Genomic DNA, 22,962 nt, shown 5'->3' with positions numbered 1-22,962 from the left:
TGGCAGCTCGTTCCCACCATTCTTCGTGCGAAGAAATTCCTGCTAATATTCCTCCAAAACCAGGGTTCTCAACCTTTATCCCCCACTCACATACCACCTTAAGTAATCCCTTACTATCCATAGGATGCCATCGGTGCTCTATGGTTAGTAAGGTGGTATGCGGGTGGAAAGAAAAAGTTTGAAAACCACTGTTTTAATCGTCCCTCATTGATTCGTTATGTGCACGGTTTCAGAACTCCAAAGGAAATGGGCCAATGACAATTTTTCTCAAGCCAAATATTTAAGTAACAATTGGACCTAGAGCAGTGGTTCTCAGTCTCTTTTTTCCACTCACATTCCATCTTAAGTAATCCCTTACTAATTACAGAGCACCTATGGCATAGACATTACTTAAGGTGGTATATGAGTGGAAAGAAAAAGTTTTAAAACCATTGATCAAGATAACAATGGACCCAGCACCCATCCTTGAGTCACACCACTGGTCTTAGGATTCCAGACAGAGAGGCAATCGTCTACTACCACTCCCCGGCTTCTCCCGTCCAGCCATTGACGAATCCAATTTACTACCTTACCGAGTGACAGAACCTTCCTGACTAACATATGGGACTTTGTCAAAGGCCTTATTTAAGTCCATATGGACAACATCCACAGCCTTCATCAACTTTCCTGGTAACCTCCTCAAGAAAAGATTGGTTAAACACAATCCTTAATCAATGGTTGATGATCCAAATACTTGTATATCTGATCTCTTAGAGCAGCCATTCTCAACAGGGTCCACAGCACATTGTTTCCTTTTCATCTCACATAACAAATATTTTTTTATGTAGTCAGTAGGAGAGAAGTATGGAAGAAACCAAAACTTGGCTGCTTCACAGGGAAGGGGGCCCATAAACTTTGAGCAGAGACCTGGCGGAGGGGGCACAGCCAAAAAGAAGGTTGAGAATGGCAGCCTTAGAACACCTTCCAATAACTTTAAAGATACAGATTTCTAAGCTTCTAAAGTGAGGTAGTTTCAAATTCTTGCACACACTTCCCCTCAAAATTTGTCTATCATTTTATATCAAGGCTGGCACTTCATCAAGAAAAAATAAGGATTCTTATTCAGCTGAATGAATTCAAGACACAAAGAGCAAATTGCAAAATCTAATAACACGTATCTTCTGGGAGCTGGGAGACTTCTGGACTGCGCTGTTCATTTAAAAAATATTTTCACTGTAAGTTGCTGAAAGTGAAATCTGATCTCAAGAGTGACAAGGGCAACAGGGCATCTGGGACCTGTGTGAACAATACAATCAGCCTGTCTCCTGAAGGAATGTCATTTAAAGGTCGAGATGTAGAACAATGAATCAGTGAATTTGAGTGAAATCAAGTCCAGAAAGAGAAGCAGGGAGATGGAGACCACGATGAGTTGAGCAGAAGGAAAAGAGTTTTAAACACAAAGAAGAAATTATTGCTAACAGGGAAAGCTCCAGTCATTGAAATTGCTCACTTTTTGGGCCAAGAGTTTGTATTTGCATTAATGATTAGTACATTGTTGAAAGGAAACCCATTTTTCAATCCTCCCGATACTGAGCATCCAGGAAATGGTGGTGATGGCTTGAGAGATGAAGTGGACGAGAAATGTTGATGGTAGCAGAGGCAGAACATCTTTGCAATGTGTCATTAAGCAGTTTGTACGCTCTCCCCATGTCTGCGTGGGTTTCCTGAGGGCGCTCCAGTTTCCACCCACCCTTCAAAATGTACAGGGGTTGTAGGTTAATCGGGGTGTGTGAATAGCACGAGCTTGTGGGCCGAAAGGGCCCGTCACCGTGCTATATGTCTAAATTTAAAATAAATATATTTTTATTTTTCATCTCACGTTGATGGTCAATTGATCCCAATTCACCAGGTGCACCTGTGAACACTGTCACCTTTCCAGGAACACATGGAACATAGCTTTCCCAGGTCCTGACGTAGTCATACGAGGTATGTGACATCATGAGGTGAACGCTCACAGTCTTTTTCCCCAGGGTCGACAATTCTTGAACTCAGGGGCATAGGTTTAAGGAGAGAGGGGTGAGATTTAAGAGGGAATCTTTTTTGCTGAGAATGTAGTTTATCTGGATTGAAGAAGGAACGGTGGAAATGAGAACAATTATGACATTCAAAAGGCATTTGGATGGATAGGTAGGGTTCAGGACCAAATGCAGGCAAATGGAATTGGCCCTGAAAGGCAACTTGAAGGATATGGATGAGTTTGAAGGAAGGGCCTGTTGCATGCTCCAGATAAGCCTATTCTTTTACAAAGACAGAACAATAGAACTTTAAACTAATAAAAATGCTTTAATTTCATTTTTAAAAATTTAGACTCACAAGCCCGTGCTGCACAAATAGTGTATCCCACAACCCCTCTATGTTTTTGAAGGGTGGGAGGAAACCGGAGCACCCAGAGAAAACCCTTGAAAACATGGGGAGAAGGTACAAACTCTTTACAGGCAACGCAGGATTTGAACCCTGGTTTCTGGTGCTGGTAATAGCATTCCATTAACTGCTATGCTCACCATGCCGCTCAGTTACAGGCACCCAACTTTTTTATCAGAGATCATCAGGACCAGACACTTGTTGTTGTTCGAAATCTTCAGGATTTTGGAATTATTTTAAAAGGGTGACCCCCTTTAAGCAAAAGCAAAATTTCAAAATTGTGCAAAATCGCACAAAACAGAGGTCGCAGAGTGTTAAATGAATTTAGATAAATAAAGACCATAATATCACTAGCACGTTTTTAAAATTTTTTTTTAAAGTACTTCAAAATAAATCTGGCTCAAACTGGCTTCTGACTGGTAGCATTGACTGGGAGGGCAGGTGACGATGACACTCGACAGGGAGTATAAAGTAACAACTGTGCTAAGCAGCGACGGCGCCTGACGGAGTTCCTCTTATAAAGTGATAATCGCACTAATTAGTGATGGCACGCGCCATGAAAAGCCACTTATTAGATGATGATACCACAAAATATCGATGTGGAATGTGACGAGGTACACGGAAGTTGAGCGAGGGTGGTGTCGGGACACGTTTGCAGATGTCATCTAGCGAAAAAAGTGCTGGTTTTTGGAGGTTGCTGGTGTTCGGCAGTGCTGGACTCTTGTATTTTATCACTGCATAGATTCTTACCTCCTGAACATTCTTCTCTGTGCTTTAAGATTTCTTGATCGGCCCTTCTGGGTCCAGATAATTTTGTCTTCAACAAATTCTCTTGATGTAAAAAGATATGTTCATTTAAAACACTGTGAAATTCAACTTTTACCTGAATTAAATGACTTCTTAATGACTGAAAATTTCTCAACATTGTGTTTGTTTCACCAGAATTATTAAACAGATAAAAGATTAGAATTTGTTGTGTGGCATCCAAAAATCGAGTAACTGGAAAAAGTGCAAGAACATCCATGAGTCACATCCTGCAATGCTGTATCCATGGTGGAAATTCATCCAGCTCTTTTCACACCTATCAGGCATTACACTAGGCTGTGATCTGACTCCATATGGGATTGGGTACTGATGAGATAGTCATCAAACTGCTCATACGTTTAAACAAGTCCGACTCCCAGCCCTTTTTTTTTATTTGCACACATTGGTATTCAGTGGGATGTAAAACTTATGTTGCATATAGATTACCCAGATGACTCTTGTGTGACTGCAGTCGGTTTACTTCCGTTCTTTGCCATGACACCTTGCTGACATTCTGTCTTTATCTTAGAGGTCGTGCAACGAATGACATTTTAAATCTTTGACCTCTCGACTTCCTTCCCAGTACCATTAACCTTCAGCAATTGCTTTATTTGGCAAACAAAAAAAAAACTGTGGGTAACAAATGCATCCCCCAGTATGAAATTGGGAAAAGAATGAGGTAAAAGAATTATGAGCGAGGTGCACTTATCCTGGCCGGAGCAGAATCTTCAGAGTTCATAAAAGTGGTAAATATGGTTTGATTTAATCCTCCTGCAATGAAGGCAACCTTGAAGAACATGGAGATTTAGCTATGCTGCAGCTATCTATTTGGAAACTGATGCCTGCCTTAAGATCTCTTTGTCCATTTATTAAAATACAAGTTGGATCCTCCTGCCTGATCTAGTTTTCCAGGTTGCAGGACCAAGAGTGTGACAATGAAATCTGATCTGTACCTTTCTATTTAAGATTTTCGCAACTTCATGAGACGTCAATAATAGTTTGTGGCACAAGGAGACTCACCAACTGTTCATGCCATGGACCTCTCCGATACTTCATCCTCTACCAGATCCATGCCTTCAGCAGCTGGTTCTTCACCTTCCTGGTATACATGAAGGATCAGAAAGCAACTGCAGGCTTGATGGTGACATTAGGATTGGTGCAGGGAGGAAGACATTCCAAAGTTAGGTTGGAATAAGTGAGGGGAGTGGTGAAATCGAGAAGCTTTATTCTTGTTGGAGATGGAGATCCAGGGCCTCCAGACCGTGGCACCCACCGTCTTTGACTCTGGTTCCTATCTCAGCCCTGTCCAGAGACCCGCACTGCCAGTTCCTACCCTGCCCATCCCCAGACCAGAGCTGCCACTCCCACTGAGTTTCACTGACTCCCATCCACGTTCTCTCGCTCCCTATCTATCTATATTCCCTCACACCTTCCCTATCAGCCACCTCTCACTCCTCTGAGCCCACCCTTTCCTCTCAGCCCTTTAACCTGCCAACACTCAACCTACCCCAGCTCCACGAGCCCCTCTGACTTTCCCCTCCCCGAGGCAGAATGGTTGGTCTTCCGTAGTAGCCTTACCTTTGTCTCCGTGCCAATACCTTAACGAGTTCCATGCTCACCATGACATTGAGCTCTTCTTCTCCTGCCTCCATCTCCAAGCTTATTTCTTCAAACAGGATTCTCCACCACCCCCTTCCCCAATACTGAGGATTCCTTCTCCTGCCTCAAGCTCTCTTTATCCTATTGGATACCCCTCTCTGGGCTGTTGTCCACTCTGGATTTCTTCTCCAATTGCAGATGAGAATTAAGCTTTGCGACTTCACCACTCCCCTCACCTATTCCAAAGTCATCTCTCTCAGAATGCATTACTCCCCTTACCAATCCTAACCTCACCATCAAACCTATAGACAAGGACAATGCTGAAATTGGACAGCAGCTCTCAGACACCTCCTCTTATCCCTTGATGGGACCAAACCGACAAGTATCTGCATCTCTCGCTCTTTCACTGACCTCATCACCTCCATACATCTCCATTCTACAGCCTTCCACATTGTTTTCCAACCCCTCACTGCCCAGTTCCACCTTCTACCAAAGATCCACAAACCCAACTGTCCAAGTAAGCCTAATTCCTGTTCTTAGCAGACACCATTCACCATTCCCCACCATGGGGAAAAAAAACCTTTCAACATCTACTCTTCCCATGCCTTTCAACATTCAAAATGTTTCAATGAGATTCACCTTCATTCTCCCAAATCCCAAGAATACAGGCCAAGATCTGTCAAATGCTCCTCAGATCATAACTCTTTCATTCCCAGAATCATCCTCGTGACCCAGAACCTTCTCCAAGGTCAGCACATCTTTTCTTAAATGAGAAGCCCCAAACTGCTCACATTACTCCAAAGTGAGGTCTCACCAGAGTCCTTTGAAGCCTCAACATCACATCCCTGCTCTTATATTCTATTCCCCTTGAAATGAACGCCAGCCTTCTTCACCTTGCAAGTTTACCTTCAGGCTATCCTGCGCAAGGACTCTCAGGTCCCTTTGCATCTGGATATTTTCAGTTTTCTCCTCATTTAAAATATAATCTGCCTGTTTATTCCTTCTACCAAAATGCACGCCGTACACTTTCTGACCTTATGTTTAATGCGGCACTTCTCTGTCTATTCTCATAATCTGTCTCCGTTCTTCTGCAGACTCTGCATCTACCTCCTCCTTCTCCTGCACAAAGCCTTTCATTCCATCATCCAAATCGTTAATATACAACACAACTGTCCCCGTTTACGCTCCAACTTTGCTCCTTTCTTCAACCTCTGCTGGTGGTACATTCCTCCCTCCTCCCCCAATGGTTCATGGCCACAAGCCTCCACCTACCTCCTCCCCAACTGGACCATGCTAGAGCACAAGATCACATACAGTGTACAGCATGGAAGGCCATTTGGTCCATCAAACTCATGTCAGCTCCATGTAAAAGCAATCCAGTCCATCTATTCCCTGCAGCCCTGCAATTGCATTCTTTTCACATACTTACTGTGACAGATTATAGATATGATTTTGGGACATAAGTTGGGGCAGTTTTTTTTAGTGTAGGTCACATATAAACACTTCAAAACAGATCTCATTTAAAATACTGGAGCGCTGCTCAAGCCAGACAGGCCAGCTCCAAGAGCCTTTGCAAAAGCTTTGGAGAGTGCCCAAGTGACATCACTAATGGATTGTTGTTTTGAAAAGGAACAGATCTAAGAACTCGGAGGAGTAGGCCCGGGGCCACAGGCTGCCTGGGAGTGCTGTTTGCTGCTCAAAGAGGGTCATGTGGTTTTTTTTGCAAGCATAGAGGGAGTAAAACAGGCATTTCTCAGAGAGAGAGAAAGAGAGAGAGAGAGAGAGAGAGAGAGAGAGAGAGAGAGAGAGAGAGAGAGAGAAGTTCTGCAGTTTTACAGTCAGCAGCAACAGCTGGGACTGGAACAGGACAAGCTGGCAAGCTTGTGGAAAAACCCCATTTTGAAGACAGGTTGTGAGTGCTTAGCTCAGCCTGGTCAAAGCCCTTGTGGTTCATGCAAGAGGAGAGGACTGGCTACCTAATGTTTCACTTGAAATAAGTGAAACAAAAAGGAACTCTGTGGTGACCTGAAAGAAAGAGGTCATTATCTGGAAAACCCTGATGGGGCAAGTTTCTTCAGCAAGACAGATGTGGCTGATTAGAGGGAATCAGTTGTGGGTTTCCAGTGAACAGCAAATCTCTCTCTGAAAACTACCAAGAACCTTCCTGAGTGGTAACCATTTGCCTTTCAAGCACCAAACCCTGGTGAACTTTATAGATGTTAAATTCTGTGCACAGTATAAGAATTGCCTGCAACCAGTGAACAAGGAGGAATAAGAAGTGAGATTGGACTGTGAACCAAAGAACTTTTCTGAACTTACACACACATTACATATATGTGCACTTAGAATTAGAAGGGGATTAAGTTAGGTTAATTAAGTCAATAGTGATAAGTTAAAGTGTGATTCTGTTTTCATGTTTAAGTACCATTTGTCTTGGTGAATTTCTATTGCTGCTGGGTTTTGGGGTCCCCTGGGCTTGTAACATTTTCCAGTCCCCTTTTGAGCGATCGCCTTCCATGATCTATGACAGTCCACTCCAAATCTTGACTACTCTCTGGGTGAAAATATTTCCTGTCATCTTTGGATCTTGACACATACCTTATTTCTCCCTCCTCAGAGCCAGTGAGCCCCCCAAATACCCCTCCACCCTAATTCAGGCCCTGCCTTGTCCCTTCAACTGCCTCCATTCTCCCCAAAGCCCCGTTGGACCCTTCCATTCCTCCCACAGCCCCCTCAGGCATTGTTTTATACTCCCCAAGGGCTTTAAATCCCTTGTGAATAATCATAAAACCAACATCTCAGGACTATCCCTGGAGTTGTTCCATTGGCACCTCTTGTTTTACCCCAAAGACTGCTTACTCACTTTACTGTAATTTTCACTACATTTCTGGCAAAGGTTTGATAGGTTTAGATTTATTATTGCCTCATGTTCCAAGGGACAGTGAGAGTATTTCTGCTGTGTGCCTTCAGCAGGCTAGCAAAAGATTTGCCACGTTCCAGCACCATCTTGCAAAAAAAAGGAAGAGGAAGGAAAAAAGTCCTTTGGAAGTAACAAGTAGTCAAGGATCACACCATCTCTAATGTAGCCAGCCCTCCCTTCTCTCCTCAGTTTAAGTGGAAATAAACCTGCAAAGCTGGCCACCAGAGCAAGATACTGGTTGAACAGAGCTGATGGTGGATGGTGGAGCAGTGTAAATCAGTATATTTTGGAGACACACGACAGGCTGCAGATGAGGGAATTTGGAGCAAAATTCTGTGCTGGAAATTTGCTCTCTGAGGCATTTCTCTTAATCTCATCCCTAACGTCGAAGTACTCGAGATGGCAGAGGCCGACAGCATCGAGTCCACGCTGCTGAAGTTCCAGCTCCGCTGGGTGGGTCACGTCTCCAGAATGGAGGACCATCGCCTTCCCAAGATCGTGTTCTATGGCGAGCTCTCCACTGGCCACCGTGACAGAGGTGCACCAAAGAAAAGGTACAAGGACTGCCTAAAGAAATCTCTTGGTGCCTGCCCCATTGACCACCGCCAGTGGGCTGATCTCGCCTCAAACCACGCATCTTGGCGCCTCACAGTTCGGCGGGCAGCAACCTCCTTTGAAGAAGACCGCAGAGCCCACCTCACTGACAAAAGGCAAAGGAGGAAAAACCCAACACCCAACCCCAACCAACCAATTTTCCCCTGCAACCGTGTCTGCCTGTCCCGCATCGGACTTGTCAGCCACAAACGAGCCTGCAGCTGACGTGGACATTTACCCCCTCCATAAATCTTCGTCCGCGAAGCCAAGCCAAAGAAGAAGATGAGACTAGTCGCCAATGTGTATGGTCTAATGTGCAATGAATGTAATTTCACTTCACCAAAACAAAGCACTATTCTCTGAATGAGTCATATCCAGCTCTCTTCTAATATATACAATTTACATCTCACCAGGAAAGAACCTCTCGAGATGGCAACCAAGCTACAAAACCTGTGGTGTGAACTGGGCCAAACATAATTAATCCAGTAATATTTTGAGCAGTGTTTGTTTATTTTCCTGTCCTTATAGAAGCTGCAACTCCAATGATGCATTTAGACCGTGACAAGTTGCATTAATAGTTTCACAAATATCAACACTCGTTTGTTTCAGCTATAAGATCCAGCATTTTTTTCTTTCAAATTCTACACATAAAAGCCTTATTTTTCTCACTTCAATGACTTACAGATCTCTGCTTTCCTTTTTCATTCTTGAATTTTCTGTTGATGCTGAAGGACAGTCTGCCAGTTGCATTTTATTTGCTATTGCCAGCTTAAAAATCATTAATTTTTGTGAAGAACTTCCCTTCCTCTTTGTGTTATCTCTTCCTCTCCGAAAGCACTTTCACGTTTTCCAAACAGCCTCTCTTTATGTGAGGATAAAGCCGTTTTTGCAGCTGGATGCCCTTGTGGACAAAGTGCTTTGTGATTCTAGATTAAAGGGGCTCTTTCCGAGCACAAGGACATCCTCTGTCTGCCAGAGCAAGGACCCGGAGTGAAATGCGTTTGGGAAGCCTCCACGTGCAGTTTGTAAATGGGCACAGATCCACAAGACAAAATGGTTCCCCATTTGGCGTTAGTCTGTGGGCATGGCTCCCACCATTGGCAGGTTGCAGAAAAGTTGAGGTTAAGTCTGGAATCAGGAGTAATGGAAGTTCAAATCCTACTGGAGGATCTGTGGCAAGTTACTAATTAAATTTTGTTAGAAGTAATCTTAGTGAAGTACTATGAAATGGCACGGAAATCCTGGAATGAGCTGGGCTCTGCAGTGTCTACGCCCTCCTGCCGAAAGCCCAAGCCAGGTGTGCCAGACATGTGATCAGAATGCCAGACAGCACATTGCCTAAGCAGCTGCTGTACAGAGGACTGTGTCAGGGAAAACGCTCAGTTTGGTGGGGGGAGGGGGGGAAGAAGAAACAGTACAAAGACTGCCTCAAAGGCCTGGGTGTGGGAGATGCTTGCCCTTGACCGTCCAGCTTGGCACAGCAACATCACCACAGGAGCCCGTGCAGCTGATGTCAGGCGCCTCATCGAGGCACAACTAAAGAGTGCTGTGTGCAAGGCCCGAGCTGGATGCACTGCCACGACAGCATCCACCCACTTGTGTCCCACATGTGAGTGAGCCTTCAGGGCCCAGATTGGCCTCGTCAGTCACCTCCGGACCCACAGCCACCAATCTCCAATTTGACTTTGAAGCCATGGTCATCTTCAACTATGAAGGACGAACAACAACTATGAAGTTATTGGGGTGTGATTAGAAACTCATTCAATTAGTTTCAGGGAGGGATATTTAGGTTTGATCATTCCAAGCTCCCATCAGTGAAGTCACCAAAGAAGCCATTTAGGGATTGTAATAATTGCTGGTGTTGTCTGCACTACCCACATCACATGGTTGAATAAAAGAATTGAAAATTTTCTCTTTTTGCTCTGTTACTAAAATTAGAATATATAATCAGTGCCTACACTACATACAACTAGATGCAACATAAGAGGGGAATGAACCACAAAAGTCTGCAGATGCTATGATTGTAGTAAAACACACACACACACATACACACACACACACACACAGATGCTGGAGGAACATGGCTGTCTAGCAACATCAACTGGAGGCTTAACCCCTCAAAGCAAAAGCAGGTAGGCATCTGAATTAAAGACTGGGGAGAGAGAGGGGGAGGAGACCAGACCAACAAACAAAAAGAGAGATATAATTGGATATGGTGTGAGAAAAGGTAATCACCATGTAACATAATTCTTAAAATGCATGCTTGGTTTGATTTGGACCAATATTTGTTTCAAAATTAGTATTAATGGGCTGAATGTGCCCAAGCCGAATGCTGTTTTAGGTGGTGGCAAGTTGTTCTTGCCACATTGAAGCTCTCTCCCAGTGATGTAGTGCTGGACATATTGTTCCAATGCAGGCCATTGACCTTCTAGGACATACAAAAGCTACAAGGATTTATTTATCATTACATATTAATGATTCCATGGTTTCCTTCCCCCTCAGTTGATGGTTTAGTTAATAGCTGCACGAGTTTAAATATAATTGGATAGCCAACATCATGGCTATTCCCAATCTGGAAAGCTTCCGCTTCTCAGCTCCGGACCCAGGAACACTAACAGCACAGCAAAAGATGAAATGGAAATCTGACATCAAAGGGTTCTGTGAACACTTGCCTGGGGGCTAAACAAATGGACGTGACCTGATTCTAATGCAGTTAGAAGAAGTTCTAAGAATGTGCAAGATACAGCTATCTCTATGAATTTGTGTAATAAAAAAACAACAGAGAGAAGCCTACATTTCAGTGGGTTTGGCAGATGACAACTTCAATGAGATTACATTAAAGGGAGAACTATTGCCCAAGTTTCTCTGGTGTCAGCTGCCAATACCCATGGGTTCAACAACTTCATTGTGTTCTGTTCTCTTTGTGCAAAATACATGAGCCTGTATGTACCAGTTAAAAAAGTGAATATTACAATTGCATAATCCAAACTTAAATGCAAAAGTTATTCCATCCTGCCAAATGCATAGACGCTAAAACAGTCCAAATGCATCTCTGAACTCAAGCGCCATAGAACAAAATAGTGTAAGCAAATTTATCATTCCCCAGTGAATCTTTAATCGCTTCCTTTATGGATCAAGCTGATCTAATATTGAATTTTAGTCAGTGAACTTTGTTAATGTCTCTCCTTCCTAGTAGTTAGCCTCATTAAACCAAAGTTAGGAACTGGATTGCCAAACTTATTCAAAGATATTTTTCTGGAGAAACTGATCCTGTGACAACTTCTGACAGCACAGTGGTAGAGATGCTGACTCAAAGCTCAGCATCCCAGGATCAAGTCTGACCTCCAGTGATATATCATCAGAAACGTGTCCCCCAACAACCGAGAGACATGCAGGTTGATAGGTTAAATGGCTACTGTAAATTCCCCTCAATAAGTTGGTGAGTGGTATAATTTGGTAGTTGGGGACCAGGAGGGTGGGGTGGGGGGGGGGGGAGGGGAGGGGTGGAGTGGAAGATTTTGTCTGTTGAGCTACAAGGAAATGTTGGACAAACTGGGGTTGTTTTCTCTGGAGCGTCAGAGGCTGAGGGAAGACATGAAAGAAATTAATAAAATTGTGATAGGCAAAGATACAGTAAACAGATTCTTTTCCCAGGGTAAAAACACGGTTACTAGAGGGCAGCACGGTTGGTGTAGTGGTTGCGATCGGGGCCGGACCTGGGTTTGAATCCCCCGCTGTCTGTAAGCAGTTTGTACATTTTCCCTGTGTCTGGTGGGTTTTCTCTGGGGGCTCTGGTTTTCTCCTACTGTTCAAAACATACTGGGGGTGGAGGTTAATAGGGTGTAAATTGGGTGGCATGGACTCATGGGCCGAAATGGCCTGTTACCGTGAGAGCAGGAGTTTAAAGGAGACATGAAGAGAAAGGTTCTTTTAAAAACACAGAATAGTAGGTGCCAGGAATGCACTGCCAGGGATAATCATGGAAGCAGATACAATAGTTTGAGGTTTTTAGTCAGATAATATGAACATGTAGGAAATATTTGGATTATAGATCACGTGAAGGCAGTGGAGATTCGGTTTAATTTGGTATCATGTTTGGAGCAGATGTCATGGATTGAAGGGCCTGTTCCTGCATCGTTCTATGCTATACCACGCAAGGTTGTACAGGCCAAATGTCATTCATGAATATATTTAAGATAGATTTCTGGACACAAAAGTGCAATGAATAGGGAGAGAGCAGGAAAAAGCTATTGAGGAGGATCAGACCCGATTATATTAAATTATAAAACCTGCTCAGAGGGATGACCGGCTACTCCTACTCCTATATTCTGTGTTTCTATGACAACACATACTATGTTCAATTATGGCATTTGATTTGCTATTCATACCACTGATTATAGATAGCATTGGATCTAAAGTTTCAACAGAATTATCAGGCTCTAGATGAAAGTGATGGGAGTAAAATGCATTTTACACAGCAAGTGGTCAGGGTCTGGAATGCACGACCAGGGGATATCACTGGAGAAGGCTTCACTTGTAGTATTCAAAGGGAAAACTAGAGCCTCTCAGGCTACAAAGAGAGGGACGTTGGATTGCTCTTAGAGCTTCAATGGACTGGTGAACTTTTGTGCCCCTCTGTCGGGGTGGGAAATATTTGACATCCATCATTCTAAGTATAGGAGTGTCTTGGACTTCTGAAAACTACGAAGACCACAAGACGATAACAGACTTGAATGTATATGACAGCCGTTGTGGAATGCAGCATCCATTCAAAAGATAGGCACATTAAAAACCCGCGCGCGCCACACACACACACACACACACACACACACACACACACACACACACACACACACACACACACACACACACACACACACACACACACACACACACACACACCTCTAGCCACCCCTTTCTCATGAAATGAATTTACAATAAAAATGGTCTAAATTGCCTAAACCTATGTTCAGGAGCTTTACAATTGACCTTCCAACATTATCTAACCCATCATGGTAACCTATCCCTAAAGGTACAAGAGCTCACATTACAGCTGTGTAGTCTACAATCCAATGGTCTGAACAATGAATTTTCCAATTCATTACCTTCCCTTTTTTCCTACCCATCTTCATTCATCCTTCATCTCTTTTGTCCCCTATCCCACACCTGCATATCATTTTCATCCCCTTTCTGGTTCAATCCAACTCTACCCACACATTTTACCCATCCTTCATCTCTCCCATTATTGTCCTTTTGCTTATCCCATTCCAGCACTGTTATCCTTTGTTCCTGATCAGGGGCCCAGGCCTGAAACATTGGGTACCTTTAACTTCATGTAGATTCTATTTCTCCAACATGTTTGTCTATTGAACACAGCCCCAGCAACCGCAGATTACCTTTGTTCCCACCGATCCCCCTTCATCAGATGTCTTCAGTTTCACCTGGATCACCTTGCGTGATCTGCTCTTTATTCTCCCCTCTCTTTTCTTTTCCTCAGACATCCTTAGTCTCCCAGCTGTACCCTTCTTCACTCATCCCAGGTTCACTAATCCCCTAATGGCCCAATTTTACCTAATTTTCCTTCTACTGGCTATCTCTTCACTCCATGCTTACTCAATGAAGGGTTTCAACCTCAAATGTCCACAATTCCCTCCTCACCCCAAAAAACAAATGCTGCTTGATCCACAGAGGACCTCCAGGTAACTTTTGTTTTGCAACCTAATCCTTTATCCTTCCTCCTTATGTGACTTCTCCAACATAATGTGTCTCAGTTTTGACCATGATACCTTAAAATAGAAATCAATGTTACAGTTGTCTCTTCCACCAATCAAAGGAACTGGATTGCCCTGGAGTCACTGCAGTTCACGTTGAATCTAACGCCGAAGGCCCTCAGCAGATGCTGGAATCTGAAGCCAAACACATTCAAGCAGCACAAGCTGCATCAGTGGGAGAGGGAGAACAGTCGACGATTTAAGCTGAAACCCTTTATTGAGTATTGATGAAGGGTTTCTGTCTGAAACATCCACCATTCTTTTTCCTCTCACTGATGCTTCTTGACCTATTGAGTTTTATAGCAGATTGAGTTTTAAATCTAATGCTGGGATTGAATGAGTTTGACCCCATGTGCAGTCCACAATTTACTTCTAAATAAGAGAGCATAACAATTGGCCAAAAAAAGTACCACAACCGAAGACTGGGAGCAGTTCAAGATGCACCAAAGGAGGACAAAGGGATTAATCAAGAGAGCAAAAATAAATTACGAAAGTAAGCTTGCGGCAAATATAAAAACCGACTTCAAAAGCTTTTATAAATATGTCAAGAAAAAAAGATTGGTGAAATCCTGAGTAGGTCCCTTGCAGTCGGAATCAGGGGAATATATAATGGGGAATAAGGAAATGGCAGACCAATTAAATTCTTACTTTAGTTCTGTTTTTACAAGAGAGGATACAAATAACCTCCCAAGGATGTTGGGAAACATAGAGACTAATGCAAGGGAGGAACTGAAAGAAATCAGTATCTCTAAGGACATGGTCTTGGGGAAATTGATGGGATTGAAGGCAGATAAATCCCAAGGGCCTGATAATCTACATCCTAGGGTACTTAAGGAAGTGGTCATTCAGATAGCAGATGCTTTAAGAATTATTTTCCAGAACTCGATAGACTCAGGATCAGTACCCATGGATTGGAGGGTAGCTAATGTTACCCCACTATTTAAAAAGGGGGGTAGAGAAAAAGCAGGGAATTATAGGCCGGTGAGCCTTACATCAGTAGTGGGCAAAATGATGGAATCCATTATTAAGGATGTAATAGCGGAGCATATGACTAGCAGAGAAGGGATCGGACAGAGTCAACATGGATTTACAAAAGGTAAATCGTGCTTAACAAATCTATTGGAATTCTTTGAGATGGTGACAGGTAAAATAGATGGGGGAGAGCCAGAGGATGTGGTGTACCTGGACTTCCAAAAGGCCTTCGATAAGGTCCTGCATAAATGACTGGCTTCCAAAATCAAGGCTCGTGGGATTGGGGGCAAAGTATTGATGTGGATTGAAAACTGGCTGGCAGGTAGAAGACAGAGAGTTGGGATAAATGGCTCGTTTTCTGAGTGGCAGGCGGTGACCAGTGGGGTGCCACAGGGATCTGTACTGGGACCCCAGCTGTTCACAATTTATATTAATGATCTGGATGAGGGGATTGGATGTAATATCTCCAAATTTGCAGATGACACTAAGCGAGGAGGGGTTGTGTCCACGGAAGAGGGGGTCAGGAAGCTCCAGTGTGATTTGGATAAATTGAGGGACTGGGCAGATACATGGCAAATGCACTACAATGTGGATCAATGTGAGGTTATCCACTTTGGTCATACAAACCGGAGGGCAGATTACTATTTGAATGGCAATAGATTAAGCGATGGGGAAGTGCAGAGAGACCTAGGGGTGCTTGTACACCAGTCTCTGAAGGCGAGCATGCAGGTACAGCAGGCGGTTAAAAAGGCAAATGGTATGTTGGCCTTCATATCAAGAGGGTTTGAGTATAGGAACAAGGATACCTTACTGCACCAGTACAGGGCCTTGGTGAGACCCCACCTGGAGTATTGTGTGCAGTTTTGGTCACCTTATCTAAGGAAGGATGTTCTTGCAATGGAGGGAGTGCAGAGGCGATTCACCAGGCTGATACCTGGAATGGCAGGAATGACTTATGAGGAAAGATTGCGCAAATTGGGATTGTACTCGCTGGAGTTTAGAAGATTGAGAGGGGATCTCATGGAGACATATAAAATTCTGGCAGGACTGGACAGAATGGATGCAGATGGGATGTTTCCAATGGTGGGGGGTCCAGAACCCGGGGCCATGGTTTGAGGATAATAGGCAAACCATTTAGGACCGAGATGAGGAGGAATTTCTTGACCCAGAGGGTGGTGAATCTGTAGAATTCATTGCCACAGAGGGCAGTAGAGGCAGGTTCATTAAATCTATTTAAGAGGGAATTAGATCTATTTCTTCAGTATAAGGGTATTAAAGGTTACGGAGAGAAGGCGGGGACGGGGTACTGAACTTTAAGATCAGCCATGATCTCGTTGAATGGCGGAGCAGGCTCGAAGGGTAGAATGACCTACCCCTGCTCCTATCTTCTATGTTTCTAAGACATACTTCAGGTTGCTGAGGGAAGGGAGGAGATAGCTGGGGCATTGGCAATGATCTTTGCATCCTCCTTGGCCACGGGAGAGTTGCTGGAGAATTGGAGAATGGCAAATGTAGTTCCTTTCCTTAAAATAGGTAATAGCAAGAATCCTGGGAATTATAGACCAGTGATTCTTGCATCAGTTGTGGGCAAATTATTGGAGAGGATTCTTAAGGACAGAACTTATGAGTGTTCTCAGGGATAGTCAGCATGGCTTTGTGAGGGGAAGGTCGTGTCTCATGAGCTGAATTGAGTTTTTTGAGGTAACAAAAGAAATTGATGAAAGGGGGGCAGTAGATGTGGAGTGTAAGGATTTTAATAAGGCTTTTAACAAGGTCCCCCATGAGAGACTTGTTCAGAAAATCCTGAGGCATGGGGTCCATGGAACTTTGGTTGTGTGGATTCAGAATTGGCTTGCCTGTAGAAAGCAAATAGTAGTAGAGGATGGAAAGTATTCTGGCTGGAGATCAGTGACTAGTGGAGTTCTGCAGGGATCTGTTCTGGGATCTCTGTTCTTTTCCTAAAGGATAGGTCAGTAAGTTTCCAGATGATACAAAGGTTGGAGGATGGTGTAGGTTGTCGAGGTTACAAGTGGATATAGACAGGATGCAGAGTTGGGCAGAGAAGTGGCAGATGCAGTTCAATCTGGATAAGTGTGAGGTGATGCAATTTGGAAGGTTAAACCTGAAGGCTTAGGGCAGGGTTAATGGACAGATACTTAACAGGCGGAACAACAGAGGGACCATACATCTCTCAAGGTTGCCACAAAGGCTGATAGGTTGAAGGCCTGTGGGATGCTGGACTCCATTTGTCAGGAATTGAGTTCAAGAGTTGAGCAGTCATGTTGCAGTTCTACAAATCTCTGGTGAGACCACACTTAGAATATTGTACTTAAAGTTCTGTCACCACATTATAGGAAGGATGTGGAAGCTATGGAGAGGTTGCAGAGATTTACCAGGATGTTGCCTGGATTGGAAAATAAGTCTTATGGGCAAGTTTAGCAGAGCTGGGACTGTTCTCTTTGAAGTGTAGAAGGATGAGAGGTGACTTAATAGAGCTCGACAAGATTCTGAGAGCCAGTGCCTTTTTCCCCAGGGTGGGAGTAGCCAAAACTAAAGTTTAAAATTTAGACATTCAGCAGTGTGACAGGCCAATTTGGCCCCTACAAGTCTGTGCCACACAATTTACACCCCATTACAACTCGGTACATTGTTGAAGGGTGGGAGGAAACTGGAGCCCCCAGAAGAAAAACCACATAGACATGGGGAGAACATATAAACTCCTTACAGACAGCACGGGATTCGAACCCAGGTCTGGTCCCAATCGCTGGCACTGCACTAATCGGTAAAGGAGGAAAGTTTAGGGGAGACATCAGGGGTAAGTTTTTTTTTTAAAGTTGTGGGGGCTTTGCCAGGGGTGGTGGTGGAAGATGGAACATTTGGGGCATTTAAGAGACACCTCGACAGGCACATGGATGAAAGAAAAATAGAGGGTTATAAAGTTGGGAGGGTGTTTTTTTGGTAGGCCAATAGGTCTTTACTGTGCTGTAGTGTTCTAATCTTGTAGTGTGCATTGCATGAGCTCAGTGTTCTGAGGAAAGAAGTTCTTTCTAAATTCCATACTGTACTTACTAATGATAATCTTATAATTAAGACTTGAATTTGTGCTACCTCTGAAGGGCATTCAAATATTTCAATATCAATAATTATCAGCCCTATAGTGCTAGTCTCGGAGTTGGTGTACAGAAACAAAATGTAAAAAAGTGACGGCTGGAGAACAGAAGGGCAATGTGGAAGAATCAGCAGGGTGACAAAAGAGTGAAGACCACTATGAAGGAACGAATGGCTTCTTTTGCACTTGGTCAACGTGGAGGAGTTGGTATGAAAGGGCTCATTTCCATGTTGTATATTTCCATGATTCTAGAAAGAGCGTGAACAAGCTTGAACTTCAAAAACGATGGGGCCCGCCGTGGTGACGATCAGGCTGGTGCTCCGGGCGGCAAGCACAACCAAAGGCCAGCAGCCTGAGCAGCGACACTGGCCCCAACAAGCGAACCGGCAGGTGAACGGCAAGGGCAGCGACCCCAAAATGGTGCTGGCCTTGCTGCGCAACCAACAGACAGGGACAGCGCGCAGGGAAGAAGGGCATTGTTATGCGGGAAACCCGCTTTTATTATGCATGTGGTGAAGTCAGCTAAGGGGGGCCACGGCGAGAACAGTGCAAGTATAAAAGTCAAGCCTGAGCCCTAATTAAACTCAGAGCTTAACCTGACTACACTGCGTGTGTGAGTCTTCTTTCAAGTCGCGTGCGGCTAAAATTACTATATTTTAAAACTCACATTTTCAACTACGAACATTCTATATTCCTGGATACTCAGTAAATTCTACAATTTTTGTTTTTTTCCTTTGCCCCACTCCCCTGCATAGTACAGCATTAATAGAAAAACAAATCTCAAACATTTGTGAGAAGAGTGCAATGCATTCAAGTTGCACTGGATTAAACCCCTTTTCCCCCTGCTTGCAATCACAAATACAAGTTGCAAAATGCAAAACTTCTGACCAAACTGAAGGATCTGGGACTCGGTTTGTCCCTCTGCAATTGAATTGTCAATTTCCTCATTGGCAGATCCATATCAGTGGACATCGGCAACATCACCTTCTCCTTGATGATCATCCACAAAGGGACACCTCAAGTCTTCCTGCTTTATCCCCTACTCCCTGTACAGCTAGCTCCCTGATCAGCTCCAACTCCATGATCTACAAATTTGCTTTCGACCTCTCTGTTGGTCAAACTACTGGAAAGGATAAGAGTTAGAATGGAGATCGAGAATCTGGCACCTGTTTTCATTGATGGGACGGAGGTGAAAAGTGTCAGAATCTTCAGTCCTGGGAGCACATGGTTCAGAAGACCTCTGTTGAAGCCAGCTCTTTGAGGCAACTGTGAAGAAGGCACACCAATACCTCTATTTTTGAAGGAATCTGAAGAGATTTGGCATGTTGTCAATTACTCTATCAAACTTCTACAGGCACATTGTGGAAAGTATACTAACAGATTTCATCACAGCCTGGTCTGAGAATTTGAATACGCAGGCAAGCAGCAGCCTCCAAAAGGTAACTAAAATAGCCAGGCCCACCATAGGCTCTGACTTGCCATCTATGTGAGGCGTTGCCTCAGGAAGGCAGCTAACATCATAAAGGACACCCACCCCCATCACCTTGGTCCACAACCTCTTCTCAGTTACCTTCGGTCAGAAGGTACAGAAGCCTGAAAACCAACACCTTCAAGGTGCCTGTCTGCATTTTGCTCATAGCTTGATGAAGGGGTGAAGCCCCTTTATATGTATCTTTGCTACATATAAAATATGCTGTGTGACTGCTGAGTTTTGCCAGCACCGTGTTTTTACCCCCTAGGTTCAAGTACAGCTAACAGGCTCTTGAATCTCCCCTTGTTACTATAATCAATGACTGATCCCACACCACAAAAAGACTGCAGTATTGTTGCCAATTTTTGTGCGTAATCTCTCTTTTTATTTCAATTAAGTTTACCATCGTGAATGTTTTGGAGTTGTTTTTGTAGCTGAAGCAAATAAGAATTTTGGTGCACATGTATATTGGATTTGAGAATAAACTTATTATCATTAATGAAGCAGGATTGAAGAACCCAGTTTCAACACTGGAAAAGGACAGGTCCCACTTACAGATGAATGGTTTTTTTTTAAGACATCTTGGAGAATAGATTATAAATATATGTACAAGCTAAGTACTATTATTTCCCCCCCCCCCCCCAACTAGAATTCTTAAAATCTAATTTAAGAAGTTTACTTTGGCTTCCATCTTTAAAAAGAACTCAAGTATTTCTGGTATTCTGCTTTAACCCACGTGCCTGGAATCTATATTAAGGGCATGTCCTGGACTTGCCCATGCACACAAAGAGGATAGACATCCAGAAAAGGAGCTTTGAATTAGATGCCTTGATTGGTGCCCTTATTTGCAGAATCAAATCAGAAAAAAAAAAAATCAGACCAAAACTAGTTGGAGAATTTGCAATGAAACCTTCAACCATCTGCACATGAAGGTGGCTGAACCTCCATCTAACCCTATTTAGGGTCAAATCAGTTAAAGGGTTCATTTGATGGTGCACGCCAGGAGAGCAAATAAATACTTAAGTTAACCCTGAACAATCAAAAAGGAGGCACTGTTCCACATGTATAATCACAAGGGTCTCAAGTGGTCTTCTTTTAAGAAATGAATGCTGTCGGGTTAAAGAAACTGGACCCCACCATCTGCAATAATAAAGGAGCACCTGTTCACAATGCTGGATCTTGGCTGAAGAGAAACAGCAGCAAATTCTTGCTTGTTATCCCCTGTGGTGTTTTTTGAGAAAATAAACCTCTGCTTGACCAGTTTTTGCCATGATTTACACAGATACGGTTTAAATTCTGTGAGTGGTGGCTGCCAGGTTGCAGCAGCTCCATCTGTCCTGGCTGCCTCAGGACCTCGCCTATGCATGAGAGCTTGTGTGGTTGCAATCAGCACGAGCTGGTACTCATTCAGCAGCTTCTCCAGACACTCGATGCAACTCCCAAGGTTGGCTTCCTGCTGGCTCAAGCTCTCACCGCCGTTCAGTCTGTCGATCCAGTAGAAGGCAGACATACTGTCCACAATAAGAAGGCAGAGTGCAGGATGGCTGCAAACCATGCTTTCCAGTGAATGGAACAGCAGCAGAAGCTGGGTGCTGCTGTTGCAGTGGACGAGAAACAAGCGACTCAGGCACTGTTTAACCAATTCCTCTGTGCGCTGAGCCAAACGATACTCCAGAATGGTAACTAGGCGAAGCATGTCAAAATGATAATCTGTGTCAATAAAGACCACCTCAACCTGGAGCCCACCTGTTGATTCTGGAAGGATGCAGGATGCCACCAAGTGATAAAGCATTTCTGTCTTTCCTGTTCCTTCTGGGCCATAGAACTCAACCGTATTTCCTGTAATATACAGAAAGGAAAGTTAGCACCAGACAAAGGGAGTATTATTTATTCTCAAAATTCCCTAAGCAATATTTGACCCAGTTAACAGATTCCACAGTAATTATTGGAATGCAGCAAGGAAAATCAAAGTAAAATCACTTTGAAGTATCCATACATTTATTTAAATGTTGCAATTAAGCCAACCGTTGGTAGATATAATCATATGTCTTAGTAGTGCATCACATATGACAAAGATTTTACCAAGTAGTTATTCACCAAACAGATGAATTGATCATAGGGAACAAGGACATGGCAAACCAATTGAATAACTACTTTATTTCCGTCTTCACTTTTGAAAGCATAAATAATTAGGAAATAGTAGGGGACTGAGGATCTAATGTGAGGGAAGGACTGAAGGAAATAAGTTTAAGTCGAGAGGTTGTGTTAGGTAAATTGAAGGGATTAAAGGCAGATAAATCCCCAGGTCCAGTGATAGTTTGCTTCCAAGAGTGCTTAAGGAAGTAGCCCAAGAAATAGTTGATGCATTAGTGATAATTTTTCAAAACTCTTGATTCTGGATTGGTTCCTGAGGATTGGAGGATGGCCAATGTAACTCCACTCTAAGAAGGGAGGGAGAGAAAATGGGGAACTATAGACCAGTTAGCCTGACATCGGTAGTGGGGAAAATGCTAGAGTCAGTTATTAAAGATGCGATTGCAGCATATTTGGAAAGTAATGATATCATCGGACAGAATAAGCATGGTTTTACGAAGGGGAAATTCATGTCTGATGCATCTTACAGAATTTTTGAGGATGTAACTAGTGGAGTGGATAAGGGAGAACCAGTGGATGTTGGATATCTGGACTTTCAGAAGGCTTTTGTTAAGGTCCCGCACAGGAGATTAGTGTACAAACCTAAAGCACACGGTAGAGGAGGGATGGTATTGAGGTGGATAGAGAATTGATTGACAGACAGGAAGCAAAGAGTAGGAATAAACAGGTTCTTTTCAGAATGGCAGGCAGCGACGAATGAGGTATCACAAGGCTCAGTGCTAGGACCCCAGTTATTTACAATATATATCAATGACTTAGATGAGGGAATAGAAAGCAGCATCTCCAAGTTTGCAGACGACACGAAGAGGGGTAGCAGGGTTAGCTGTATAGAGGATGCAGGGTGACTTGGACAAGTTACATGAGTGGGCCAAATGCATGGCAGATGCAATATAATGCAGATAAATGTGAGTTTATCCTCTTTGGTGGCAAGAACAGGAGAGAAGATTATTACCTAAATGGTGTCCAATTAAGAAAAGGAGAGATGCAACGAGACCTGGATGCCACTGTGCACCAGTCATTGAAAGTGGGCATGCAGGTATAGCAAGCAGTGAGGAAAGCAAATGGAATGTTGGCATTCATAACAAGAGGATTTGAGTACAGGAGCCAAGAGGTTCTACTGCAGGGGTGTCAAACTCAAATTCACGGAGGGCCAAAATTAAAAACTTGG

At 43.6% G+C, this 22,962-nt stretch overlaps 1 protein-coding gene across 8 annotated transcripts in view; it reads right to left on the bottom strand.

Moving 5' to 3' along the window:
* Positions 1-22,962, bottom strand: part of xrcc2 (X-ray repair complementing defective repair in Chinese hamster cells 2) — a 92,869-nt gene that overhangs the window by 47,431 nt on the left and 22,476 nt on the right. For all 8 annotated transcript variants that reach the window (XM_069914799.1, XM_069914802.1, XM_069914800.1 and 5 more), the window contains 2 exons: positions 20,801-21,479; positions 3,151-3,231 (listed from right to left, as the gene is read on the bottom strand). In XM_069914799.1, coding sequence (XP_069770900.1) covers positions 3,151-3,231; positions 20,801-21,479 — 760 coding nt within the window. The remainder of the gene's footprint in view (positions 1-3,150; positions 3,232-20,800; positions 21,480-22,962) is intronic.

Source organism: Narcine bancroftii, chromosome 1, assembly GCF_036971445.1.
Source record: "Narcine bancroftii isolate sNarBan1 chromosome 1, sNarBan1.hap1, whole genome shotgun sequence".
Classification (NCBI taxonomy): Eukaryota; Metazoa; Chordata; class Chondrichthyes; order Torpediniformes; family Narcinidae; genus Narcine; species Narcine bancroftii.
This window is presented reverse-complemented; position numbering and strand designations above follow the sequence as displayed.